Source organism: Penicillium solitum (assembly GCF_028829755.1).
Source record: "Penicillium solitum strain IBT 25940 chromosome Unknown utg000001l_segment0_segment0, whole genome shotgun sequence".
Classification (NCBI taxonomy): domain Eukaryota; kingdom Fungi; phylum Ascomycota; class Eurotiomycetes; order Eurotiales; family Aspergillaceae; genus Penicillium; species Penicillium solitum.
In genome coordinates this window covers 3,161,635-3,188,435 of record NW_027072121.1, presented here as the reverse complement: position 1 = coordinate 3,188,435, position 26,801 = coordinate 3,161,635, and the positions used below count along the sequence as shown (strand labels likewise).

General features: G+C 50.0%; 10 protein-coding genes across 10 annotated transcripts; 1 reads left to right on the top strand and 9 right to left on the bottom strand.

Moving 5' to 3' along the window:
- Positions 1-657: 657 nt before the first annotated feature.
- N7455_001226 (uncharacterized protein) lies at positions 658-2,893 on the bottom strand (the record flags this gene model as incomplete). Its single annotated transcript, XM_040951203.2, has 2 exons — positions 658-2,733; positions 2,786-2,893. 2 exons carry the CDS (start codon positions 2,891-2,893, stop codon positions 658-660), a joined length of 2,184 nt encoding a protein of 727 aa, XP_040817794.2.
- A 490-nt stretch (positions 2,894-3,383) lies between these two features.
- Positions 3,384-5,975, bottom strand: N7455_001225 (PalH/RIM21 family protein; the record flags this gene model as incomplete). The annotated part of the gene is made up of 2 exons (XM_065603960.1): positions 5,708-5,975; positions 3,384-5,578 (listed from the first exon to the last, which is right to left on the bottom strand). The coding sequence occupies exons 1-2, from the start codon at positions 5,814-5,816 to the stop codon at positions 3,384-3,386; spliced, it is 2,304 nt and encodes a 767-aa protein (XP_065462451.1). The 5' UTR covers positions 5,817-5,975.
- A 358-nt stretch (positions 5,976-6,333) lies between these two features.
- On the bottom strand, positions 6,334-7,790 carry N7455_001224 (pepsin-like aspartic protease; the record flags this gene model as incomplete). The annotated part of the gene is made up of 3 exons (XM_040951312.2): positions 6,334-6,811; positions 6,882-7,405; positions 7,462-7,790. 3 exons carry the CDS (start codon positions 7,788-7,790, stop codon positions 6,474-6,476), a joined length of 1,191 nt encoding a protein of 396 aa, XP_040818483.1. The 3' UTR covers positions 6,334-6,473.
- A 1,765-nt stretch (positions 7,791-9,555) lies between these two features.
- Positions 9,556-12,848, bottom strand: N7455_001223 (Zn(II)2Cys6 transcription factor domain-containing protein; the record flags this gene model as incomplete). Its single annotated transcript, XM_040951469.2, has 5 exons — positions 9,556-10,326; positions 10,377-10,690; positions 10,741-10,788; positions 10,838-12,676; positions 12,737-12,848. The coding sequence occupies 5 exons, from the start codon at positions 12,846-12,848 to the stop codon at positions 9,556-9,558; spliced, it is 3,084 nt and encodes a 1,027-aa protein (XP_040817875.2).
- A 552-nt stretch (positions 12,849-13,400) lies between these two features.
- On the bottom strand, positions 13,401-15,251 carry N7455_001222 (putative UV radiation resistance protein (UVRAG); the record flags this gene model as incomplete). The annotated part of the gene is made up of 2 exons (XM_040950961.2): positions 13,401-15,122; positions 15,189-15,251. 2 exons carry the CDS (start codon positions 15,249-15,251, stop codon positions 13,401-13,403), a joined length of 1,785 nt encoding a protein of 594 aa, XP_040818499.1.
- Positions 15,252-15,567: 316 nt separating this feature from the next.
- On the top strand, positions 15,568-16,689 carry N7455_001221 (mitochondrial 54S ribosomal protein mL67; the record flags this gene model as incomplete). The annotated part of the gene is made up of 2 exons (XM_040950911.2): positions 15,568-15,837; positions 15,961-16,689. The coding sequence occupies 2 exons, from the start codon at positions 15,568-15,570 to the stop codon at positions 16,687-16,689; spliced, it is 999 nt and encodes a 332-aa protein (XP_040818506.1).
- Positions 16,690-17,564: 875 nt separating this feature from the next.
- ptcG (type 2C protein phosphatase PTC1) lies at positions 17,565-19,361 on the bottom strand (the record flags this gene model as incomplete). Its single annotated transcript, XM_040951648.2, has 2 exons — positions 17,565-18,032; positions 18,090-19,361. The coding sequence occupies 2 exons, from the start codon at positions 19,359-19,361 to the stop codon at positions 17,565-17,567; spliced, it is 1,740 nt and encodes a 579-aa protein (XP_040818157.2).
- Positions 19,362-20,561: 1,200 nt separating this feature from the next.
- Positions 20,562-21,137, bottom strand: N7455_001219 (uncharacterized protein; the record flags this gene model as incomplete). Its single annotated transcript, XM_040951121.2, has 1 exon — positions 20,562-21,137. One exon carries the CDS (start codon positions 21,135-21,137, stop codon positions 20,562-20,564), a length of 576 nt encoding a protein of 191 aa, XP_040818030.1.
- A 1,686-nt stretch (positions 21,138-22,823) lies between these two features.
- On the bottom strand, positions 22,824-24,743 carry N7455_001218 (PPIL2 family peptidylprolyl isomerase; the record flags this gene model as incomplete). The annotated part of the gene is made up of 4 exons (XM_040950895.2): positions 22,824-23,334; positions 23,390-24,573; positions 24,658-24,674; positions 24,734-24,743. 4 exons carry the CDS (start codon positions 24,741-24,743, stop codon positions 22,824-22,826), a joined length of 1,722 nt encoding a protein of 573 aa, XP_040817777.1.
- Positions 24,744-25,661: 918 nt separating this feature from the next.
- N7455_001217 (uncharacterized protein) lies at positions 25,662-26,473 on the bottom strand (the record flags this gene model as incomplete). Its single annotated transcript, XM_065603959.1, has 3 exons — positions 25,662-25,820; positions 25,853-25,874; positions 25,950-26,473. 3 exons carry the CDS (start codon positions 26,471-26,473, stop codon positions 25,662-25,664), a joined length of 705 nt encoding a protein of 234 aa, XP_065462450.1.
- Positions 26,474-26,801: the final 328 nt, after the last annotated feature.

Here is a 26,801-nt window from a genome sequence, read left to right as displayed (position 1 = left end):
CTCTCGAGTTCCCCCCGGGTCTAAGTTGTGGCAATGTTTCGCACGAAGGTGCCGTATGACAACGAAGGAAGACCAAAACATCACAAAGCCGTGTATGGCTGGTGATTTCCAGGCCCATGGTGGGAATCATTATATACATAAAGTCCCCATTGAAGGACGGGAACCCATCAAGGGAGGTGTTACTCTGAAGACAACCATGAGTGTCACCATCGGCCGGCATCTTCAGGTGTCAGCAGATGTCAGCGGCCGTCTATGTTTAGCCTTCGGTAGATAGACCAAATACATCATCTTTATCGTCCCCCAAGCTCAGTGCTTACAATGCGTGGCCACAAGAACATTCTAACTCTGCACACCTAAGAAGCAGCTATAGCTTAGTCTAAAATGAACCGAATTCCCTTTCTTCCTCGTTTTGCATATGTAACCAAAATACAATTTATAAATAAGAGGGACATAAGCCCTATAGAGAGGAGATATCCCCATATATGTAGTATGTACTATACTTTCCCAACGCCGAGAGTACAGGACATAACCTGCTTTGACTCTAAACTAAAAACCCCCGCCGAAACCCCCAGACCCTGGGGGTAAAAAGCTAACACCGCTTATTGGTATGCCAAACTCCTTTGTATCATGACGCGAGAATGCAAAATGACAACCATCTCATATCTCCTGCGAATCCAACGCCCACACCTCCCAATTCTGCAGAACCTCCCATCCTACCCGTCGCGCACGTCGTCTCCACACAAACCCATCATCGGTTAAGGTGTACGGGTAGCATGCACCGCGGAAAGCCGCAACATCCTCACCCTCTTCGCGTCTATCGATATACCCGCAGGGAGGGGGTCTGGGAGTTTCGCTCTCATCTCGGTCGCGTGATCGTTTCCCTAATGTTGATGGCGGCAAAGTGCCGTGTCGTGTGCCACGTGGATTTGACCAAGAAGATATATGTGTTGTCTGTGTATCGGGTGACTTATGGGCGACGACAGGCTGGTATGGAGTGGAGAGTCCAGCGCAGTTGGTACCTTGCGTGGGAGCGGGACTATATGTGGTTGTCTCCGGGGATGCATTATCGCCATTTGTTGGTGATGGGGATTCTTTATTGGGCCCCGGCGGGATGGGGTCTTTGTAGAAGTCCCGCAGTTCCCAGGCTTTCCAGCCCATGCTGATGAGCTTCACGTTTCCGTAGACTTGCTTGTTGCCGAGGTCGTAACTTAACATTTCGGTCAGGATTGAGTCGTCGATGTCTACCACTTCTGCGAGAGTCTTTGCATTCGCGAATGTATCTTGCATCGCTTTGGTTGCATCGTACATTGATGTTACCCGTGAAGGTGGGGATAGCTTCAGTGCAGAATTCGCAGGTCCATTTGGAGACTGTGCGGAAGATTGGGGTATGAGGAGTCGGATTGCTTTCAATTTCCGGAGGAAGGGTATTAGTAGACCCAGTGATTCCATGCTGGAAAATTCGGTGGCGAGGGCGAGTTGTTCCAAGTTCGGACAGCTGTGGACGAGTCGCGCGATCATCCCGGTGGAGAGAGGCCATTTTGATGGGAGAAGGAGGTGGCGCAATGTCGCGCCATGATTTGTGGTAATGTGTGATAGGTAGAGGTCTCGTACGTTAGCTATAGCGTTGAGCTGGCTAGCTGGAGAAGCAGACGTGATAGGGGAGTTGGTTGCGTTTCCACTGGGCACACCAGACAAATGGTGTTCGGACGTTGGGGGCGTGAGCGCCGATGAGACCGCGCCTCCTCCGGGTCGTGGGCAATTGAGCAGGTCGCTTGATTCCGATGTAACATTGACAAAGTATAGGCGCTCGAGTCCGGAGAAATTTCCGATGAACTCCGAGTTCCGTTTTGACACGGCATCCAGCCGAACGGATTTCATGCGGAGCTTGGCATGGGGCGGCACTGTCGGCCAGCTGCTCTCGACAAATGTGTTGACCAGACTAGAACCCTCAACGCCACTGAGGAATGTGACATCTTCGACAGTAGTCGGATCAAAAGCGAAGTTGAAATCTTCAGTGTGGAAGGCATATAGATTCTGGAACGACATCTTCTTAACCGCCAGGGGCTGCTTGCTTGCGATCAGCTTGCGGAAGTAATCATGCAGCGAGACGCTAGGCTCGTGCGCATCTCGCATGCGTGGCGACCAATGTAATTTCAACTCGCGCAGTTTCCTACTTTTACAAAGAAGAGTCGCAATATCATCGGGGTAGCAAAGCGGGTCTATATCGGTGATTTTCAGACATCGCAAATGGGGCATGCCCGGAATCACGAAAGTGGGCTGTGGATGCCGACTAGACGGAAACCGGATCGTCAGGGATGTGAGCTTCGGCAGCTGTGTCAAGCCTGTAAAAACCGTGTCGAGCATTTTGGTGTTCAGTTCCCAATGGAAGCTTTCGAGATTAGTCATGCGATCGATCGCAGCGCGGGCGGCGATGTTCAACAACATCGATGCGTCGGGCACCCGGCCCACTCGGGCATGCTCTTCCAGCTCATGTTCCTTCCATTCCCCGCGTAGTGTCATTGATCGTACTAGGGTCGCATAAGATCGTGTGATAATCGCATTCAATCCCATCGTGAAGGGACTGGCGCTCCCGATTCCTTCTGGTTGTTCATCGCGATAACGAATCTTGTCGTAGGAGGTCAGCGTTAGGCTCCGGTATAGTTGTGGCAGCGCCATATAATTGAGGACCCGACATGTTCGACATAGCCGAGCAAGGTCGCCTGTGTCGTTGACCTACGACATGGTTAGATATGTGGAAATGCGATGTGCGGAGCTTCCCTCTCACATGTGACACAATCTCCGCGATGAGATTCAACGGCAGAACCATCAACTGGGAACCTCCAGGTGGTTCAGTTATGCTCGCTCCGAACATATTTCTATTGACGGTCGCCATGATGCGACGTCTAATGTAAGGTGTCACATAAGGATACAAAGAATATGGGGAAAAAGGCACCGGGATGATGAGTTTCCGAGTGAAATTTCGTCTCCACTTTTGTAAGCCTCTTGGTAAGCCCTGGAGCCACTCGGAGCCAAGCAGAAGATCGTTGATTGTCACCCCTAAAGAACTAAAAGAACTAAAAGTAGCCTATACAGAGTAACTTACTCCGTACGGAGTACATAGTCCTTGGGTATGCAATATGCAATATTATATTCAATCTCAAAATTATAATGGGTATCTTTCTAAGATGTTGAAATCCTCCAACACCTTTCCAAATAATATCAAATAATATCAAATCCATATACTCCAATCCCAATGAAAGTGATCAAAAATGAGTAACAATGACCAAAAATGACTGTCTGTCAGGGGCTGATTTGCTCAGCCTCAATCAGCCATATGCCCAAATATGTGGCATCGCATACAAGTTATGCCCAAAAGTGGCGTTTTATGAAGAGCCATGTTGTTCGTTGGAAGGTCCGTGCTCCGCGTGGGATTCGGCATCGGGTGACCGAGTCTCTTCCGCTGACACATCGTTTCTTTCTTCCGAGTATGTCGTATCTGTCCAACTTTGTTGGTCGTAATCTGTGACATGATCATGGCGATCATTGCGATCCAATTGGCTGATGTCCTCGTTGATCAGCGCTGCAGCTTCCGGGTCATAGTGTAGGACATAGTCTCCACCTCCTCGCTCTACGTCTGCCTCCGTCCATGGAGCAGATGCTTGTGGTCGAGAAGGAATCACCCGCACAGGTAAGTTGGGACGATTGGAGGGTGTCTCGTGATGTTGAGCGGGTTGGATCGGTCGACTCTCTCCAGGTGGCCGGGTGTCCTCCAGCAGTCGATTTTGGGGTGACCATGTGTGTTGGCCGCGACGACGTGCTGGAATAACAGTGACTGGTAATGGGCCGTCGGCATTTTGTGGTCCAGTGCCCAGTCGGGCTTTCCGGTGGAGAGAAAAGAAGTGATCGGCTCGAGACCGGGCAGCATTTGCTTCTGCCTCGGCCTCTTCTGCTGCTGCAGATGCTCGATGTTCTGAGAATTCTTCTCCAGCTTGTGCAGATGCCACTTCTTTCGGTAGAGATGCACGTCGCCTCTTGAATGGGTGCAGGAGAACATGCCATCGCGGATCGGCTTGGACAATCTGCGGTGACTGCTCTCGGGTGTTTTGGACAGAAAGAGCATGACCATTTGGATTAGGAGTATGCGGCTCCGTGCCTTCCAGTTCCTTATCTTCATCCAATTCCTCCTCCTCGTGCATATTTGGCATTGCGGCAGGAGGTGTAGGACTAGCCACGGAATGATACCGGACATTGTATACTGTGCTTGTTGCACTGGTAGTATCAGCACGGCTGATCGGTGTGATCGCCGCTGGAGGTGGAGTAGGCCGGTTATCGTTTGGGCCCCGGGGGGCCGACGTAGCAGCGTGGTTGTGTGGTGGTGGTGCAGCTCTTTTGTTTCGATTGCCGCGAGGCAATCCAGCCCGGGCTCGTAGAGGTCGATGGGCCAAACCCATCACGCCGCCCCATCCAGACGATGCACCATTGCCCCCACCTTGGTCGTGTCCTTGGCCCGTGAAACGTGGCCAGTCAACTTCCTCAGACGGAGTGACTTCAAGCATTTCATCGCCGTCGAAAACCTCTCGCCCGAGAATTCCGTCTTTGGTTTCATCTCGTTCCAGCGCTTCAATGCGCTCCACCCACTCCCAAACCACCACACTGGCCGCGGCAGAACCAACCCATCGAATATAGGTACCCCAGCCAGCAATTTCCGGCTTGGCAATATCCAAAACGAAAAAAACGACGGGTATCAGAATTGCGCATAGCGAAAGAAGAGCCACCAGGCAGATATTCCGCATCTTGGGGTGGAAAAACGCGTATCGGTGTTTAGATATCGAGTAGAAGATCACCCAAGCGGCATAGAGAAGGTTAAGTGACAACTCGAACAAGTAACTCAAAGCAGGAATGGCATCCTCATATAGCCTGGGTCGTGTCGGAGAGTTCCTCGCCCAAAAATTATCCAAAATACTAAAGGTCGTATCCAACACAATCAACGCAAATCCAGCCCATTTGATCATAACTTTTTCCTTATGTCGCGGGAACAATCGAATCAACGTCTGGACCTGAGCAAGCCACAGGAACGTGCTCGATATGACGCGCACTATACGTATTTCCATGCCGTCGATAACCTCCTGGGAGAGCGCCTCTGCATCGGAGTACCCATAATCATACTGCCGCTCGGCGACTCGGAAGGAATCGACCGTGGCGATAGTCAGCGAGATCGCAACCAAGATCGCAGCCACTTTCTGCAGCCATGGTCTTCCACCGACTCCGACAACCGACGAGTTCCCGCTGTATGAGCCGCTGATCATCCCATGGCGGCCGAGGAAATTGGCGCCGCCACCGGGGCCGCCCACGTAGAATGTTCGCGGTGTGATGAGAAGGATGATGACGAGGAGATAGCTAACGACAGTCGCGCAGCCGATGGCATATAGTTGTGGGGTAATGGAGGAATAGAATGGATCGCGGGTATCGAGAACGGCGGAGATGTGAACCTCGTCGGTTGGGGAGCCTGTACAGACAGGTTCGAATATGGCATTTTCAGTGAGAGTAATGGCATATGAGTTGTTAAGATATACGAGTCCTATAAAGAATTGGCAATTCGCAATTAGACACGGTTCTAAGAGGGGGGCAACACCAGGTCTGCGACCGGCGGCCTGCAGCCTGCGGCCCAACGACCAAGTTGTCGAGGGAAAGAGGAGAGACCACATACCATTACTGGGCAAGACGACAGGCGTACAGCCCGGCGAATAAGTCTTCGTCGTAGTCGGTGTTGGATTCGCCCAGATCTGGCGGGGAAGCAAGTGGAAGTCATTTTCCATGATCGGACTCGAATAATGAACGGCCTTGAATCGCCGTCCCTGAAACAGTTCATATACCGCGCGATTTCCACCGATGCGCCCGTGTCACAAGACCCTTCACTGTTTAGACTTCCATTCTTGACTTTGATCGCGTACAGATGTTGCGAGTCCGAGGACCCGGGGGGGGGGGGGGGGGCGATAAATGTCGGGAGGCGAGAATTGGAGGAATAACGACGGCGGTGTGAGATTAGGTAGGGGGCACGAGATGAGAAATATTTTTCTGTTTTGTCCAACCCTATGAGAAAAAAGTGAATATCATAAGGAAATAGGAGACAATCTAAAGAACATTGAAGAATTAAGGTGGAAATCTAGAGGGATGCTCCGCCCATTTTAAGGCTCGGCATTGGCTCCTCCACAAATATCCTGACGCTAATCGCACTACAAGATCTAAAGCTCCCGAGGTCTACACTCTTTTCATATCTCACTTCATATATGCATGCCCATTATATTCATATGTAACAAGCTCAACTAAAGCAAGGGCCAAAATCCACTATGTCGACTCGCTGAATCGAAATCCAACATATCCATCATCAATGTATCGCATCACTCTTTCACTGTCTGTACAAGATTCATCACAGGAATCACTGATTTCCCATGGGTGTCATCTCATTAAGAGATTTATGCCTGGGCGGCGAAGCCAAGACGAGGTCCCTCAGAGTCGAAAACGACGTACTGGCTCTTGAGGAAGATATCACCGAAGATGGAGAAGCCAAGACCAGAGTTGCTCTGGATACCACCGAAGCAGGAGGAGCTGCCAGTGCTGACGGTGGCGTAGTTGATGTGCTTTCCGGGAACAACGGCGTCATAGTCACCAATGGTGACAGTGAAGTCAGGCAGATCAGCAGAGCAAGGGAAGATGTAGCCACCCTGGATCTGGCTGTTCTTGGCTCCAGTAACCTTTTCGTAGTAGGCGGAGACAACAGAGTCAGGGAGCAGGAGAAGGGTGGTGCCGGTATCTATATGATTTCAAGAGATCAGTGCTGAACAAAAACATGGATTTCCACAGAAGGAAAATATATAACTCACCAGCAATTCCAGTGATAGAGCCGCCAGCAGAACCAGAGCCGATCTTGTGGCTGTCGGCGGTGAAGGACCAGAATCCATCGGAGTCGTCAACATCGGTGTAGGCGACAGATCCGGTGAACTTCTCGTCGTCAATGAAGCCGAAGTCAAAGGTGCCAGGGGCACCGTGCTTGAGAGTCACAGCGAACAGAGGCTTGTCGAGATCGTCCTTGACGGTGTCGAAGAAGGTTGTCTGAGGGTTGGGGCTGACAGTGTTGATGGAGCTGAAAGCCAGACCCAGGAGGCCATCATTGTCCTTGTCCTCCACGAACTGCTGGCTGATCTTCTTGGCAGCCTCAACGGCCTGGCCAGTGGCCTTGACTCCGCCAACGACGACGGTGTCCTTGTAAACATCACCACTGGCACCGCTGCCATCACCGTAGGAGATCTGCCAGCTAGCACCCGCCAGCTTCTTGCCGGAGGCGCCAACCTTGTAGACGTCGTGGCCAGTCTGCTCCGAAGAGGGGAGCTCGCTGGAGAAGACCCAGCTATATGAATTGTCAGTTATTGCGCTAACCGGTCATGTCATTTCAATCCAACTTACAGATCAGCAGAGCCAGTGTCGAAATCCAAGTTCAAGGTGGTGTCGCCAACCTTGACGGGAGTGAGGTACTCGACGTCGTTGTCCTCGGGTGTGGTAATGGCAGAGCCGCTAACGGCAGCAGCGTGGACGTTGGCAGGCACAGTACCACCGTACTTGGACAGGGCATTGGCGTACAGACCAGGCAAATTGACAGTCTTGGTGCCGGTAGTAGTCTTCTGCACCTGGTTCACACTGAATCCAGCGCGAGGGCTCTTGACGGGCACAGCGGCAGCTGAGGCAACGGCCGAAAAGCAGGCGAGGCCGGCGGTAACTTTGCTGAAGACAACCATGATGATGATTCTATCGAAGGATGGATAGATCTGATGGGGAATGAAGGCAATGCTGGAGAGGATGTATTCCATAAACAGCTGGAGGGAAGGCCTCCTTTATAGCTTTTCTGGTATATTCCATCCGCCGGCGTCCGAGAATAGAAGACATCAACAAGGCTGACTATCGCAACATCCAGGAGAAGGTGATGAGTGCCCTTCTAGGAAGGCAACATGACGATCCATCAGAATGCAGTCAAGTCGAGGGGAAACTTGGAGATCGTCACGGAAGCCATCGGCCATCCAGGATAGCGCGACGGAGTCCGCCAAGCGGGCGATTGAGGGGTCAAGCCAAAAAGTACATATCGGCAGGGTCTCAAAAAGCTAGATGGTATCAAATGGACCTGAGAGGACTAGCGCGGCCAGCGCACGAGGGTAGACCACTGTATGAAACGTGGACACAAGCAAGAATGCCCAGGGAGCTTGGTCGTAACAAGCTATCTAGGAAAAACGGAGAAGTCCGGCCAAGCCAAAGCGTTGTCTTGGGAGTCTATGTCTTGGTATTCATTGGGTGAAGACTGGTCGATCGCCATACTTGGCGACCCTTGTGCAAGAGGGGGAATAGGTTGCCCATTGGGTTAAACGATAACGAGTAGGAAGTAGAGTGTAATAGATTGTCCTTCGGCATATTCACGCTGCATGAAGTGATTGTTCTGATTGTTCAAGCCATTGAGACTAGCGAGCGCCCTGACGATCATCACCCGTTATCTCCACGTCGACCAATCATCAGCCCCAAAGTACAAACAAGGTCACATCGCTTCATTGGGGTAAATTAGTGGCCTCATTGGATGAGACATTCGGTGAGTGAACCCTTTAGGTTTAAGCTTGTGTCGAGAAGGGTTGTCGCCGGGATTCTAGCTCTGCTAGCTCTCAGCCAAAACGAAGTAACAGGTACAATCTCCGACGGACATCCGTCCCTGCATTGAATGTTCTCCCAATCCCTGCAAGAACGTTAACATTCCAGTCCATGTCAGATGATGTGACCCCTCACGGAGGATGACCAAATAGAGGCTCTTATCGCCTGCGCGGAAGGAATCGAAGGATCTAGCGGCCGTCGATATGGGCGATCAGTTCATCGTGGGCGTGGGATCGGCAGTAACAATAGCAGACCCTAGGGTGGCAGAGATAATTGAGTGCCGACGGGTGCCGATGGCATTGCATTGTTGCTTATGGTCCTGGAGTGCGAAGTGACTAAGACACAGTAACCCAATACAGCAATCATCTTTATCTACATATAACATACTATGTCCGGAGTAAGTACTTCGTACTATATTTACATTCCAAGATTATTCACACATCGTCAGGACTGTTCTAAAGCCAAAGCCACCCGAAAGCTTCAACCCTCCGCGGTCCAAGAGACTGATATACCATGTGAAAACAAGATCAACAGAACTTATTTCTGCATGAAACCTGAGACCCCGCAATCTAATATCACCCCGACGGACACCGGCGGATAATTATAGTGAATTCGAAATATGGAGAAATAGACAATGAGCTGCAATGATAACACCATCGACTTTGTCAGACCATCAATTTCAAGCTTACGAATATGAATGATATCGAAGAAACGCCGAGCGGATCCCGCAGGGGTATATAATTTCAACGGAAAAATAGAAAAAGGTACAGACCATAAGCTAGACCCTAAAAATAAAAATGAAAAAAAAAAAAACTCCACCAAAGCGTAAGACGTAAAAAAAGAATACCAAATTATTCATAATCATTATTTTCGTCAGAGATACTGGGACGATAACCCGGCCCCAGTCTCACCCTCGCCGTTAGTGTTTCCATCATACCCCTCATTGAGGAGGACCTCGAGCATGTCAAATTCGCCAAGCATGGGTCCAGTCCCACCAAGGCCCTGGTCAACCACTCCTGTGGAGCTGTTGAAGAATTGATCAAGAGGCAGGGCAAACCAATCCGGGAGCGCGCCGGAGGTAGGATGGTGGCCGTCGCCCATGGGCTGTGATGATGCGACATTGTTTGGCGATGATCTGTCCATATCATTGGCAGGGAATGTCGAGTCGTAGTAGTTGTGGTACACGGACGGCGGAGGCGGCATGAAGGATACATTGAGGTTTGATGAGTTGATCGGCTGAGCAGGGATGTTCGCCAGTGGATCATGCCCTGACCCCATCGGGTGGCCCGCGGCAGGAGTATCCGCATATCCTAGACCCGCTGACGTCGTATCATGACCCTGGCTAGCGGACCAGGGTGTACTCGGGCCGTCACGACGAGCTGTTGAGTGCTCGCGCGATGGTGAATGAGTCCGAGAGTCGGGGACCGAGGTGCGGTCATGTCCCTCTCCGTCTGCACCCCGGTCATGTGGTGCAAAGCGCAGAAAGCGCGTCCGGATGCTGCTGGTGAGAAGCTCAAGAAGCCGTGCTACCGTGTTGCTGAGGTGCACGTCATCCACGACATAATTGCGCAGTGCCTCTACCGTCCGATCCTGCAGGTCTAGAGAGACTCGCACATCGTCTTCTCTAGCTCCCAGTGTGAAAGTCTATGACTGGTTAGTGTTATGCTTGCCAAGGTTACCGCCAAAGACCATACCTTCAAGATGAAGATCATTCCAGACAAGATTCGGAAAAAGGTTCGAATGGGTGCATGTCTGAGACGACCTTCGGGGACGAGGCCGTCCAATACTGTCTGCAGAATTTTGCGCGAGGAATCAATGACTTCCTGGATATAATGCTCATTGACACGATAGAGCTCATTCAACGTTTGGAACCAGCTGTTGCTGCTATTAGACGGCCCCGATGCTGGTTGGCCATTCTGAGTCTGGCTCTGATTCTGAGCGGACTCATTGGACATGGTAGTCCATCGGTCGACGACCGCTTGTAAAGCAAGGGAATTTATATAGAGACCTGATTCCATATTAGATTATCCTTCGGCAAATCAAGCTGTGTCAACTTACGGGTGTACTCAAGCTCAATCAACAAAACGCTGCGCATAGCCGGTGAGACTGCTGTCCGTTAGCTTTGCTATCCATAACCAACGACCAATTGACTTACGATTAACACTGTCCAGCTGCTGCCGGAAATCCCGTAGATACGGTTGGAAGCGGTCGATCTGCTCACGGTATCTCCCACTCCTAATCAAATCCATCGTCTGATCACTAGATGCAAACAATAAATGATTGGCTTGATAGACAATTTTCGAAATACTGATCCAGCAATCCTGCATCCGATCAAGATTGGCATCAGCATCCTTTGCATCAGCGGACGTTGGCGTGATATCCTGCCCCCATTGAGGCAATGGGAGCATGGAAGGAATCCCTAGACGTCCACTGCTGTGTGTGATAAACACAAGAATCAAACGCCGCAGTCGACGTTTCCGTGTTTGCTCGGATAGCGGCTCGTTGGCCGCCTTAGCATCTCCTTTAGGGTCGAAGACGCCAAGTTCAAAAGCCAGAGCTTGCGCTGTACTCAGTAGCATCCATGACATCCGGTCGGATCGCCAGGCTGGTTCCAGCCATTTCTGAAACGCGACCCTTCCCTCTGAGCCTTTGCTAGTATGCTCGCCGTCGTGATCCAAGGGGTTGTCGGTCCGGCTGTATGTCTGGGGGTCTGTATCCAAAAGAGAGTTTTCATCGTCACCCGGTGGAAAGTGCAGGTTTCGTGGGTGCCACTCTGTAAGAAGTAGCATGGCTTCTACGGTTCCCAATGACCTCAATTGCCCACCCACACTGCCTTTGCCTGACATTGATGAACTCAAGTCAAGTGATCGAGGTCGGCCAATGCCCGACGTTCCAGCGTCGAATTTTTCTTGGCCCCAGAATAGGCGTTCTATCATGCTGCGCAGATATGCCCAGAGACGGTCGTGAATATAAAACGCTCGCGTATTAGCACCCTCGCCCTTGGGTTTCAGGTGCCTAGACGCGATAGTGAGGATTGTAACCGCCAATACCGGCTCATCGGTAAGTAGTGTGCGATGTGTCGAAGGATTAGAAAAATCTGGGATTACAACAGGGCTCATCGGCGCGAGGTGTTCATAGTAATACTCCACATAGTCCATGCCCTCCTCCACTGTAAGCCAGCCGGCACGGACGAATCGTAATCGCGACCAAGCTCGGATTGCGTCAAGATAGGTCGGCTCTGGGGGAGGGTTGTTGACTGGGCTTTCCCTTTGAGGGCCAGGATCGGCGATCTGGGGATCTACCGGCCCTGAAGCACCAGCCGGATAGTATGTAGACCCGCCCATGGACATTCCTGATCGAGGTGTCCGCACAAAGGATCCACCCAAGCTTCGAGGCGAGCTGCCTTGTGGTAAAGGTGATGGCCCCGAGTTGAAAGATGAGACAGACTGCCGCGCAGCAAGCCGATTCTCGAGGCTCTGGCGGTTGAGATCCTCTGTTCTACCCGCAGCTTCGGAAAGAAGATGCAAAGCGTCGTGGGTGTTTGTAATTGCAGGAGACAACAACTCCACCGCAGTGCGGTTCATCATCGGAGGCCCTCCATAGCTAGGTGGCACGGGGCGTTCGCTGACGGGATATGTGGGAGCGTGTGATGTTGGCACACTGGGCATGTACCGTTGGGCTGAAGGTGCTGGGGGTGCAGGAAGTTCAGGAGGTGCAGGTGCAGGTGCCTCGGACCATCTCTGTTGGGCAAGCGCGGCTTGATGGTTAAACTGAGGTGGATCGGAAGGCGCAAATGGCGGTCCTTCGACTGGACTTTCATTCTTGGCCACCTCCCCAATCATCATTCGCTTGTCGCGATGGAGGATCGCCGCTGCCTCCACTTCATCTTCCTCAGCATCGGAGGTTTTGCGCTTTCGACGAGTTGCTGAAAATTCACATCTTTTACTTTCGCGACGGCATCGAACACAGGGTGGGGGGCGAGGATTATCGACACCTTCATTTTTTTATCAGTCAGGCCATAGAACAAGGAAAAGGAAAAGGAATGGGCCCATACTTCCTAGGTCACACTTAACCTTGCGTTTGCGACATGGATCACAGGCCTGGTATCCTCGGCGATGATGTGCATCAGACTCGGCCTTGGTGTACACACTATTATTGTCCCCCATTTCGTGGATAACAATGGGGAAATCCCCGACACAAAGCGATGGAAAGCGAGATAAGCCTTGAAAGGCGGTGGGGGACTTACTCCGACAACTCGGACAAAAGCACAGCTTCCAAAGACAAGTAGAACACAGATAATATAGATGGGATTGCACTTGTAATTGTCAGAGACCCCTTTCCAAATATCAATTGAAGTCAGAGTTTGCTCCCAGTCACCAGTCACTGGATTAGGTAGTTTTCATTGTATAATGAGATCCTCTGCGGGGTAAGACAAGGAATCTAGGGATAGTTAGTGACATATATCTTTGAATACTACCTACACCTACACATACATATGCACATTTTATTACTTTACAACATAGATTTATTATAAATACAAAGAAATGTGAAAATTCAACGCCGATTTTCACGATGTAAATGTACAATACTTCTAAAGCCGAAAAAAAAAGAACAAGGGGAATACCACAATCCAAAATTGGTGCCAATGGTCACTTAAACGGCATATTCAACCTCTGCAAATCATCTGTACTAGGAAGAAAATTAATTGTCGGCAGGCACTATTTCACCTTATGCGAGGCGAGGCTGACGTTCATCCGGGACATTGACTCCCAAGCTTTGCGTGGCTGCACCAGCTCACCAGATGCACCACTGTCCACACTACCACGTCGTGACAGATTAGGAGTCGACCGCCCAGCAACAAGAGCTCGGACACCACCAGCTTTACGGGCGGGGATCACTGAGTCGCCGGAGGTAAGAACGTAAAGGAGATACTTGAGATTGGGAAGAGTGTGGCGGATATCCAAGACGCGCAATCCGTGTTTAATGAGGATGTATTCAATGTCTTTGTTGAGGAGAAAGACTGCGTACTCGAACCGGTACTGCACACTCACCGGATAGAGGGGGTAGGTGCGTTGTGGGAGTGATGCAGAGATGGGGTCCTGTATGAACGAAGTTGACCCGTTCGCGTTGATCGAGTATGGGAGATGCACCGACAGATAGAACGAGAGCAGATAGACCAAGTGAGCCGTGTGTCCCAATGCCGCAGCGACTACCTCACGATCGATATCCTCGAAGGTTGAGTTTGGGAGGGCCAGCCCGGCGATGGTGAAGACCAGGGGTTTATCGGGGATGGGTTCAATAGGGTAGATCGTGAGAAGGTCTTCAGCAATACGTCGGAGCTGGCCCTTGGTGTCCTCCTCGTTTTGCTCAAGTAACTGCTCGCTGGAAACCAACCTCTCCTGAGCCTCGGGAAGATGACTGCGTGTCTTTTCCTGAGCATTACGGCCTTGTTCCATCGCTTCTTTCCGGGCTTTGATACTGGCAATGAGCTCCTCTTTGCGTCTGACTGCGGTGCGGACTCGTTTGCGCTCCATGGCGACATACTGCTTGGTAAGAGCAAGCTTTTCCTGTGCTGCAGCCGCATCACTTGCCACATTCAGTGAGCGCTCGTTCTGCTGTAGGATTGAGCTAATCTGAGCTTCCAGTTTTTCCCTGGTCGCCAATGCATCCTGTACACATTCGTCCAAATTGGCCAACTTCATCAACGCGTCATAGGATGAGGAGGGCAATGCGGTACCGCCTGCAGTACCCTTCTGTCCTGCAGTTTGGAGCGATGTTTCGACCGGCGGAAGGTCAGTGAGGTTGGAATACACACCATCTGGGAAGTGAAAAAGGATCGAGTTCGCCGGAAGTGGTTGGTGGAAGCTCTCCAATGTTTTCCCCAAGAACTGCAGTGATCGCAAATTCAGATGTAGTTCCACTAGTAGAATAAACTCAGACATGTCACCAGTCTTGGTCCAGAGCCTCAGGGTCAACTCGTCCATTCGAGAGACATATGGACCGCATAGATTCAAGTCGAAAGATCGGAAGTTCGGATTATTTGCACGGTCGACAGTTTCACTGATATAGACCGGTTCGTTAAGACCCTCGCAATGAAGTGAGAAGAATGTATCCGCCATGCGACTGTTGGTGATATCTTCTAGTTTGACCTGCCGAGTTCGAGGATTGGGGTCGTTCCAGAACAGGGTGCTTCTGCGACGCGATGAACGCATCGCGGGCTCCTTTGTATTATCATGTTGACTCGAATGCGACTTGAGATCAGTGAAGGATCGCGAGGGGTGCAAGCTGTGGTTGTCGCTCTGCGATAGGATCTTCGAGGGTGTCTTTAAGGTATTCGGGATATCGTCGTCATCAATAGTCTTGGTGCGAGCTCGGGTCGGGGGAGGCGTGACAACCAAGTTCCGTATAGAAATTCCCTGGAGATGCCGAAGTCTACGGTTCTAGTAGCTCGTCAGCACCTAGTACCATCGAGATCTCTTTCATTCTCTTTCATGTTTTATACATACCCATGCATAGAGCCATGGCCTCTCTCTGCGGGCACCTATATCATGCTCCGTGTCCTTATCCATAACGCCAACGCTGCGGGGGAGCGCGGTGGTTAATTAGTGTATCGCAAATAGATCAGATCGCTCATATTAAAGAAAATAGAAAATAGGCCAAGCGCAGTTGAAAGCAATTGAATTGGCGAGAGAAAGAGAGTAGTGAGCTGATAAGAGATGATGCGGAGAGCAAGCGCCAAGACCTCAGCGTTCCCCGTCAAAAAATCGACCTCCCGTCTCTCTCGATCAACACCGTCTGGCGCCTCCCACCAATGCAATAAACCCGCACCTCTCACTACCTCAATTCTTCTCAGATCGACTGTACGCAGCCTCCGGTCCGGCCGAAATGGCCTCCAACACCAAGTCCTTCCAGAAAGTGCTGGATTCAACAGCACTTGCGGCCACGAAATTCATCCGCCGGCCACCGATTGATCCGAAAACACCAATTCAAGGGCAGCCCCGAGTACCGGGCTCAAATGCATTCAAAGAGCACCAGGACAAGGAAGGTCGACGGTTACAGAAGGCCTTGAACTCCATCACCCACGGCAAGAACATCTTCGTGTACAACAACATCCGCACGAAACAGGTCGTGTACTCATTGACTCGCTATCTGGAAGTGAGTTTCTTTTCCTCTACCGGCAAGGGCTTTGAAAACTTCGGTCTCTAGCAAAAATCCCCCGTTCTGCCGTATTATTTAAGCCTGTCATATCGCAATTTTCTAACCCGTCGGACCCTTTAGAAAACCAACCTCCTCAAGCAATGTGTCAACCACGGCAAGAAGACCATTCCCGCCACAGTCCGCAAGGATATGTGGGTGCCATACTTTTCCGTGCACTTCAACGAGGCGCAAGTCGGACTGAACGTCTATAACCACCTGCGGCAATTCGCGCTGCTGCGCCAGCTCTCCCCGCCCAAGGAAATGATCACCGTGACAAAAGAATATCTCGATTCGAAGCGGCCGGTAGACCTACGGGACCAGAAGCAATGGGACAAGGAGAACATGGGAAGACTGGGCCAGATCATGATGAAGAAGGAGCGTGCTTACGCTCTCATGAACCAGAAGGCCACCGCGATTGCCGACATTGCTTTCGTTCTGCAGAAGCACAGGGACCATATCGTGGAGGGTGTGCCGGAGAGCTCCAAGTCTGGATACAAGACTCTTAAGGCCCGTAGGCGCAGACGTGCGGCTCTCCTGCAGGAGGCTGAGCAGGCCAAGGCACGTGCGAGCGAGGTTGCCTCGCTCGAGGAGCAGCTGCAGGCCGAGATTAGCACGGATCACAGTGCTCCACAGGAGCAGACTGTCAAGATCTTGTGGCAGGATACGTACGATGCGCAGTTCGCGAAGAACTGGCCCGATTACATTGAGCACGGTCAGCTCCGCTGGACTCGAAACCACTTGATTGGACAGGAGGACCTTCCTGTTCCTAGCGAGGACATCATCGCCGATGGTTCGTTTGAGCAGGCGTAGACGTTTGATGTCGTTGAGATTCTTTTTTCTCTTCTGTCCGTCGCTCATTCTAAAGCAAGACGGGACGTTTTGTGTGTGTTGATATCCACTTCCCTCTGGCTTTGGGCTGATGGTTGGTGCTTTTTGTATTTTCTCTCTTGTCTTTCTGTCTAGCTTATCCTAGCATTCATAAATTGTACTTTTAGATATATCAAATCACAAGAAGGTATGGCCACCTCTAAGTGGTCTCTTCTTATGACATCTTTTCTAGGGTCCTGTTTACATGCTTTCTTGGTATCATCTCCGTCTTCTAGATGAACGTTATAAAAGAGGATAGAAAACACGAAAGGCTTCGGCGTCTGACTACGGTGTTCTAAACCAAGATCTTGATTTCATAGCAAACAAAAAGTGACTGTTTTTATTCTAAGAAAGTAAACCATGTCCATCGCCTCATCACTGATCATAATCACCCTACACCAGCAGCGGATACAACAGACGGATACATACCATGTCTTCGGTTTAAACATGTGAACAATAATTGGATGGGAAACAACAAAAGGGCCTATTCTCATGGAGGCCAAATTCAGGACAAATATCCTAATCATAGAAAGACTTATGCTAACAAAAGACATCAAGACCACCAAGTCTGATCTCGTAATAAACAAAAGGTTGAAAAAAGAGGCCAACGGGCAACCAGTGTGCACCGTTGACGCCAATGTGCAATGTAATAAGTAAGCGACAGGAAGGGAAACCCCAGAAGATATTCCGGGTCGGGTACATTGCTCCCAAAAGCACCAGAGGTAGATAGCGGACGAAAAGAAAGAAAAGGACACGTTCTATCAAATCGCTTTTCACGGCTTCAGAATGGTGATTCGGCTTTATAACATGTCGTAAAATCACTGAGTCGAGCCCGACGGGTTATCCGGGATCCTATTCGGACTCAGAATGTCCACGGAGGGAAGGTCGTTATTCTCTTTAATTGACACCTCAGGCCCGGGTTCTTGTTTGTGATTGCTGCTGGCCATTCTCTGAAGAGTCTCTTCGTTGGCTTTCTCTGCCGCTGCCGGATTATCTGCGAGACCGGAAGAGACGATGTCCTTCTGTGCTTTCTCGACAATCTTATCGGCCTCACTCACGCCCCCGGCCACCTTTGTATGCGGATCCCCGTCCACTCCTATCAGTTCCGTATTGTTGTTGATGAGATCCTTCACACGGTTGGAATCGAGGCGAATCACCATGCAAGACAGGTTGTCGGTGCTGAACCGTGCAAGTGCATGGTCAACCAGAATCTTCGAGGCATGTTGGGCATCTTGAACGTTCCGGATTAGATCGACAGATTCCTGATCACTGCAGACGTCCCAGAGCTATTGGAGTATAATTAGCTTTCTTGTATCATCAATATTGAATAGATCCCAACTTACACCATCGCAGGCCAAGATGATAAACTCATCGGCATCCGGCTGGATAACTGTCTCTGTTGTGTAGGGATGCCCCGTCACAAGGTCCTTCAAGTACGCATCACCCAAGGCACGGGTGACGGCTAGAACTCCGTTCACACGGTTGTTCAGGATTAGCCCACCAGCATTGGCAACTCTTCTCCCTTCGTTTTCATCACTACCCTTATGGTCATAGGATAAACGAAGGGCTTTCCCATTACGACATAATACAATGCGCGCATCACCAACGTTGGCTGTGTACAAAACCCGTTGCCGACTAGCCTTATCCTGCAATTTTGGCAGGACACCAGAGGCGCCCGCGGTAGCCTGAGTCGGGGTTTCGATATTCTCTGAATTCGTGTCCGCTTTCGTCGCTGCGACAGCTGCGGGGCCAAGGGCAGAAGAACCGGTGGCCGACTGTGAGTTGGGTACACGATCTTCCCACCGAAGCACGGCAGTGACGGCTGTACACCCAGAGTTTTTGACGGGCAATTTCTCCAACTGCTGGTCCACACTGGTGAAGGTCTGATCGAGCAGTTCTGGGACGGGAGTCGTTGGGCTTTTGCGCATGACTTCCTCGAGAATCAAATGCAGTTTCTTTCCACACCACTCTGCGGCAAAGGTGCCAGCATGCCCATCGAAGATTGCAAAATAGCCATTGTCTGTTTCTACAACGGAAGATGAATCCTCTGATGACTGCGGGGGGCTTCCCTTGGGGGAACTAGCACCATTTATCTCCAGTGCAGTTGGGGAAGGGGTGCCCAAGAAATTGTAGAGATAGGCATGTGTATCTTCCATTGTCCGACGACATTTGCGATTCCGGTCTTCGGTGACACCGACGCGGAAGGACGACCGATCAGTCGGTGCGGATTCACCGGCGGAGTTATTGAACGACCCTTGAGGGACGCTGAGAGCTGGGTCCATCTTTCCAAGCTTGTGTAGCGGGCTTTCCGCGATCGAGGGACTGGTGCTGATCGCAGAACTGTCCCGGCCGTTCAAGCTTAGGGAGCTTTTGGCGTTGCTAAAGAAGTTGGCCGCTTTGGTGACGGTACTACTCCTGCGCTTCTTGTCACCAGCGGTACCCTGTTCTTCACTTTGTCGGCGGTTGAAAAATCCAGCGCTAGGTGGAGAAAACCTCTTCTCACGTGGACTGGTGCCGATTGTATCGGTTTGCAGGGTCAAGGAGTTGGGGTCGAGGCCAGCCTCTGGGAGTGCGTCTACTCTGTCTTTAGGTGGGCTTGAGGAGCCACTGAACATCCTGCTCAGTAACCCACCCTGCGAAGAAAAACTGCGGCGCTTATTTCCTGCCAGCTTGATTGTATCCCTTCAAGAGGAATTGGTGTATCGGGGGTGGTGGTTTAGTGATGGGCGGGGCGAACACGGAGGGGGTGCTGTGAGGCTGACGTAGAGCTTCGGTCGGTTAAGGCGGAAGTGGGAGGAATTAAGCTGTAAGTGCTGAATCAATCAGCGACACGTATTTCTTGGAGGCGAAAGGTGCCTGAAATGGGAGATAAGGAAGAGTGAAGTACAAGAGGAAGATGGTTTAGGCAGTGAGCGGCACAGAGCAATGGGGGGGCGCATAGTAGGATCACGAGGGGAAGCGATCTCTTTCCCAAGACATTAAACATGAAACATAAATAAGAAAAAGAAAAGGCCAATCAGAGTAAACAGAATAATTCAAATAGATGAAACTCATTAATCCTCCGAACAGGTACAATGCACACTTTGCACCAATGGTTCATGTACTCCGTATAGGGTGATCTGATGGTCTGAACACTTCCCAACCAGGCACCGGACAGGGATATCGGTATCAGATGAAAACAATCAAAGGAACACACTTACTAGTGAAGATTGATAGAATGGGATTGGGAAAGGTGAAGGATGAAAGGTGGAAGAAGGTAAAAGAGAAGAATCACCCAAATCACCTCCGCTGACGGTTCACGCGGCACTGGGCGGAGAGAGCCAAGACTGTCGGGGTGGAAATCTTAGATCTGATATATGGGGTATTGCATATATCTTATTTTATTTCATTTCATAGATTTCATATATTTCATATATTTTCATAGGATATTGGAGTGTATATGATTCCAGTTGGGGAACTGTCTCAAGTACACATACCCTCTTGACTCTCCGCATTTGGTCGATGACGCTATGATCTTGTTTCTGCTTATCTTCCCAAAGGTGGCCACTTTCATGTTGTATGCCATGTATGCCATGTACGACATATATCCATGCATTAAACAGCTAACCTGGTAAACCCCGTTGATATACCTGCTTCATCAACTTCATTATGAATAGTTTTCTCACTTTGATCAACCTCGGTCCCCTCTCTTGCCTTCTTGGCGATATCTATATGACCTAGTGTATATTCGTCCGGATCCCACGCCAAAACTCTGCTCTCCATGTTTTCCAGTTGCTGGGAAACAAGCTGTTCCATGTCACATTTCTCCTTGGCATTCAAATGCTCAAGTCTCTCCTTCCATGCATCGGCAGGGTCAGGGCACATAGTTGATCCGAAAATCGCCTATCGATCTTTTGCCAGTATATGGCATCGAACGCGAAATTGTTCCTTGCAGCATACGCAATCCAGAAATCCCCACTCTTCCAGCTCTCTCGCATTGGGCCAGAAAGTCTCTGGTTATCGTTCAGTTGACCCTTCCTGATCGCTTCATCTTCGCGATTTATCATAGCTTTTAGGAATGTCTCAAGTCGACGCTCGAACTCCGTACGCCAGTCTTCAAGGCCACCTTCCGTCGGCCAGTATTCGGGCTTTTCAATAAGAAGCCACCAAGGTGGCGCGTAGGAGAATTCAACGGGGGCAGCGTATGTGAACTCCCAGTCCACGACTGCGGCAATTTTTGAGTCCTCGCCGAGAAGGACATTCCCTGGTCGGAGATCGTCGCACCAAAGTTTAAAGGGGCCATTTTCAAAAGATGCCCATCGTTCTGTAAATTTTTTTTTCTTGGGTGAGTTTTCGGAAAAGGCATCTAGCGACAAACTTTCGTCGACAATCATCAGCGGAGTCAACGGCATCGTTTCTTTGGTTCATAAGATGTATAATATGCAGCTCCGCTAAACTCTCAAAGTATGACGATGCTGTATCGAATGTAGCGTCCAGGCTGGGTAAACACGTTTGGGGTAGCGACCCTAGTCGAATAAATTCATTCATAGGCATCGAAAGAGGTCGATGTGCGACTTCCCAGGTGAAATCATCAATCTGGCTAAGTGACCCTATATGGCAAAGGGAGGGTCGAGAAAGCTGAAGTAGAATATGTGCTAGCTCTCCGTATAGCCGCTCAAGTTCATCCTTATCAAAGTTTGGGTCAAGAATGTATCGCATTGTAGCGACCTCATTGCGAACTTTTTCTTCGGGAAACATGGTGGAACCAGGCTGTGGGAGACGTATGATAGCGGAACCAGTATTTTTGTATGACATCTGAAAAGAGATATTAAAAGCCCCTTTTTCCAGAAAATCGAATGAATCAGGCTTGTCGAGTTCGTGATGTCTAACAAGGAAACGTCCGAGATGTCTCAAGATGTCAACGTCGAGAAACTGGGCTATCCAGGCTTCAGATATCTCTTCGCTTTTCTCCCAAGTGGCATCCATCATCATAGCACATGCGTGGTTTCATATCTAGTACTCCGTACATATTGTATAGATGCACTTGGAGAGGATAGGGGAAGATCCAAAACAAAGGCAATCAAAAAGTGCAGGGGTGAGCACTAGACTGGAAAGGGAACACCAATCAGTGACAGAGAAACCCGTGGACGTGATACATCATATACTTCCTACCTGTACTTACATATATGTACTTGTGTACTCCGTATATGTGGAGTAGATAATCGCCCTTGATATAGACTATACTAGGTACGGAGTAGAAACTTTAACCTTAAAATATCAAATCTTACAGGTCTTGCACCATAGGAATTATGTATGTTCTAGGAATATGGTTTTAAGTCTCAAGTCCAATCATTTTCTGCAGATCACCCTGGTCTTTCTTGGTAACTCGTGGACCCTATCAGGGTTTACGCCTACCCCTGCCCTGTAACGCCCGGGTTTTTCGGTGCCCAGGCCTCTGATGATATGCAGCCCCAAAACTTAGCCCCCCCCCCCCCTCCAGTATCCATCATATAGCATCTGTGTCATAATAATCAATCATAGTTCGTATTTCTCTTCTTCACAGCAGATCATCATGTTCCACTGTGGCTACGACTGCTCAGCAAAGCTCTCTCCTTTGATCCCCAACAGTGACATTACGGGCATAGGAATAGTGATCAACTATATCGCAACTGCAAGCATTTCTGTCCTGATCATTCTTGCATATTGGATTGTACGTTGTGGTGGCTCATGCATACAGACTATTTTATAGGTCATAATTGTGGACTTAACGAGAGTCGCGCAAGACAAACTGTGAAGCGTATATGCTCCCTCACGAGAGTTTGTGATTTTGACAGAAATTCCGAGGCCTATTTAGACGAAATATTGCTGACATCCATCTTTAACAACACATTTGGTATCGTATGTCGTATGGATGTTCGACCCAAAAAGTGATTTTCAAAGTCGCCTCTACCATGTGCCATTGAGCGCAGCCTAACAGCCAACACCTATGAAGGGAAGCTGTTTGTGTAATCCAAGTTTGCAGTATGTGATCAAGCATATTCATATTATAGTACAAGTTGAAGGATGGGAAAAAAGGAATTGGGAATTAGTTCCACATATTACCACGAACTAAAGTTTCCAAAGCCTCCAGGCCCCTTGGCCTTTTTACGAGCGGGCTCAGGTACAGCCTTCTCATCTAGGAACTCCACAATTTCATCTTCTTCCTGTCCATCCTGGTCTGCCAGTGCTGCCTTCAAATACTTTCCAACACCCGAGGCACCGTCGTCAGTTGACTCCACCTCGGCACCGCGGACTCGCTTTCCAGTCCAAGTGACACGGTCATCTTCCGCACGTCGAGCAGTCTGATCTGCCTCCTCTGCAGAAGGACCTGTGGCACCTGTGGCCCGCGCTTCCTCGGCGCGCTTCTGGGCTAGGAAATCCTCGAACGGATCTACGAAGACCGTGATTTCCTTGATGCGGATATCGGGGGTAGGACGGTTCGTGTTTGATTCCACCGGGTGGATCTCTAGCTTATTCAAAGTAGTGGATGAAGGTGTTGGGTCGTCGATGAGACGGCCGAAAACGGTGTGTTTGAGGTTAAGATGAGGCAGGGCTCGATAGGCAAGGAAGCTGAGATCATATGTTAGCGCTCATTGAGCCAGGAGAATCGCAAGTGGTCACTTACAATTGACTACTATTGGTGTTTTTGCCCTTGTTGGCCATGCTCAGCGTGCCTCGGGCATCGTGCTTCAAAGGCCCCTCAAATTCATCTGCAAAGTATTTGCCCCAGATGCTCTCGCCGCCTCGTCCAGTACCAGTTGGATCACCACCCTGAAGCATGAAGCCCTTGATATTGCGGTGAAATGGCACATCTGTGTAGTAGCCCTTCTTGGCCAACTGAAGGAAGTTCCACACGGCTTTGGGCGCATGCTCGGGATACAACTCCAGATTAAGATGTCCGGCGGTGGTCACAATGCGCGCGTATGCCTTGGCCTTGACGCGACCCCGCTTGAGCATATATTCCTCTTCCGATAGTACGGCTAGCTCGGCAGACGTGTGCGGTGTCAGTCCTGTGCTAGTGAACGAGGCAGCCGCCTTGCCTGTAGTGAATCGTGCGGCGTTGTAGGGTGTTGGCTTTCCCGGTTGTGAGTTGGAAGCCACATTTGCAGCTCCAGTCTTCGAAACTGCTTTCGAGCCGGCCGCAGCAGAACCAGCCTGCTGGGCGCGTTCTGACCGTGCTTTTGCAACCGCCTCTTTCGCTTTCAGGATCTTCGCCGAGCTGCCAAGTGCACTGGTGTTGACGCTCCCAGAGGTCTGTTGGCCCTCCAAAACCCCCGTCTCCCCCTCCTTGATGTAGTTGAACGAGCTGAGGTTGCGCGACTCGATGTTTTGCGGATCCTGCAAGGTGATAATATCTTTTCGGCTGAATTCCTCATCCGTGACCAAGTCGCGCCACAATTTTCCCTTGATGTTGAGTCGCTCCACCGTATCCCAGGAAAAGACATTCCCTGTATTCCGCAAGGCGACAATATGTGTATTATCCGTCAGGATCTTGTAGGTCACTGGGTCGACGTAGTCGCCATCCTCGTTCTTTGCGATAGTCAACTTAATCAAGTCCGAGCTCTTCAATGGGGCTCCGTCGACGGGATTAGTCCCATGCTTCTTAATCCATGGCAGAATATTCGTGAGGTCGAACAGTGTTCCTGTAGGCGTGCAAACCGGGTGTGAAAATGGTTGGAGGGAGAGGGAGCAGAAATTGAATGGCAAGCGCTTGAACGCAGCGTGGGGACCACCCTTCTTGGCCTTAGAAACTCCAGCGCCAGCACTGGCCGAGAAAGCATCTTCGGATGCCCACTCGGAGTGTGTGATCTAGAGAAAATACGATTATCAGCGGGGATTCAAGATGCGACATGAGAGTATTGGAATGTAGAAAATGAAGGAGATGTCGCATACGTAAAGCTTATCGGTTCCTATAGTCAATAACGTTAGTCTGAATCTGTCTAAAGAGAGGCTCTTATGCAAGACATACCTTTTCCCATAATTGAAGATCAAGCTGTTTCTAGCAACTTTCGCGCAGCCCGCGGAGATCAAATGACGGCAGGACACTTACCGCTTTGAGATTAAAGTACGCAGGCTAATAGTATTGCCAGCAGAAAACCACATAGAGCAATCATCAGGCGGAGAGAAGAGCGGGAAGTTCCTCGAACGGCCGTTTCACCGGAGTCACTTCGAACAAACCAAGTGGTTTGATCGTTCCGAGTAGTCTGAATGTTTCCACTGAGGTACATGACGACTCCCCCCACGTGGTTCTAAGAGCCATTGCACATCGGAGAGTCATCCCCCTAAGGTCAGGCATTTAACTCTGTTTATAGTATAGCAATCAGTGAGTAGAGGTAGAGGACTAGTGCCTAATCCACGTAGTTGGTGTAGTATTGACGGCGTGTGGGCTAAAATTTTGCCATAATTATATTGAGGGAAGCCCGAGGGTGAGCCCAGAGTAGGGCAATGGCCTCGCTATACCAGCGGCTATTCACGAGTGACCATCTCAGCAAGTCTGAATGGCGGGACGGCATTTTATCTTCGCTGCCAGTGCTTTGAACAAATGTTATGTCAAGAATCTCGGGAAGTCTGAGGGCTCGCTGGGATGCAGTCTCGGGGTGGGCGGAGGATTTCACTTAAGAAGAGTGGATTGAGTTGTTGCGAATCAAATTGGAAGTGAAAGTGAAGATAGATAAAGACAAGTGAGGGAAAAAGAAAGGAGAAGAGGACGTGGATATTTAAATATAATGGTTCGAGACAAATAATCTCAGCTTGGAAGGATTGATATTGCTCTTCTTCAAACATACAACTTGGTGAACCTGCTGGCATCTTTCAGGTTCACTTCTGCTAACAAAAGAATATCCTCGTTATTCAAATCCACATTCTGACATTTATCATCCTTCAATGTCCTGATATCCCTACTCTGAGATAGAACTATCCGTATTAGACTCCACGGGATAATCATAGAGATCTTCAAAGCCATACCCCTCCGATTCACCGGCTCCGCTAGGCAAGAACTTGGTAATCCAGCGCACCTTGGGGTGGCCAAGAGAGTCACAAAGATTGGGGTGCCGTTTCTTCAAGCGTCAAAGTGCATTGGGAAACAGACGAGGAGGATCTTCAAATTCCAACTCTTTTAAGCTAGGGTACTTGTTCTAAGAATAGTGAGCGATGGTTGTATAGTGAAGAGTAAAAAGAGCACATACTGGGAGATCCCAAAATATCGGTTCCCATCATCAGCGCCGAGGCGCTCACTCACTGTGTCCTTAATACCATCCCAATCCTCAAAGATCATCCGACGAAGATTGGGACAGTTTAGGCCGGGAAGGGAGGTTTCTCCATATTGTGTTATCACAAACATACGAAGCTCAGTCATTTTAGGGAACATAATCCCGCGCAGATCACACGGAGTATCTTCGGGGCCCGGTTGTCTTTCATCGAAGACACGTGTATTACCAGAAACCACAAAGTTGGCATAAAACTGTCGACGATCGGGCTTTAGGGCCGCAAACATATGCTCCATCGGGTGGGGGTAGAGCTTTTTCCATATCACAGGAAGTGCCTCAGCGAGCCAGAATTTGTTCACTAGAGCGGAAGAGATCAAGTCCGTTTCGGGCTCAAAGTACTCCTGCGGTAGAAAGGAGATAATGTTTCCCACAATCTCAGCAATCCCCAGTGCTCGTTGTGTAGCAGTTGTGGCCCCGTGGGGAGGGCTGGGGATTTGCGACATTCTGTATGGTAGTTGGAGATGGGGAAGATCAAATCATGTTGATAGAAAGAAGGGAATAAGTAGAGGGAAGAACAAAGAAGGATGTCTGAAATCAGCATTCGGAAGTTTGCGCGCAGCAGACCACGTTGATTATTGCAGCCCCCTCATCCGTGGATTCATGGATACCTAGGTAGATACAGCCCTTCAATTTGGCTTCATTTCAAGAGCTGGTGTCTTTCTAATTTATTTGGATTTTAAAAGGTACTACAAGTCCTCAGTTGGATTACATCGTCTTAATTACCTAGGTAACGAGCGTAAAAGCACACCCCCATTATTCGGGCCGACATTC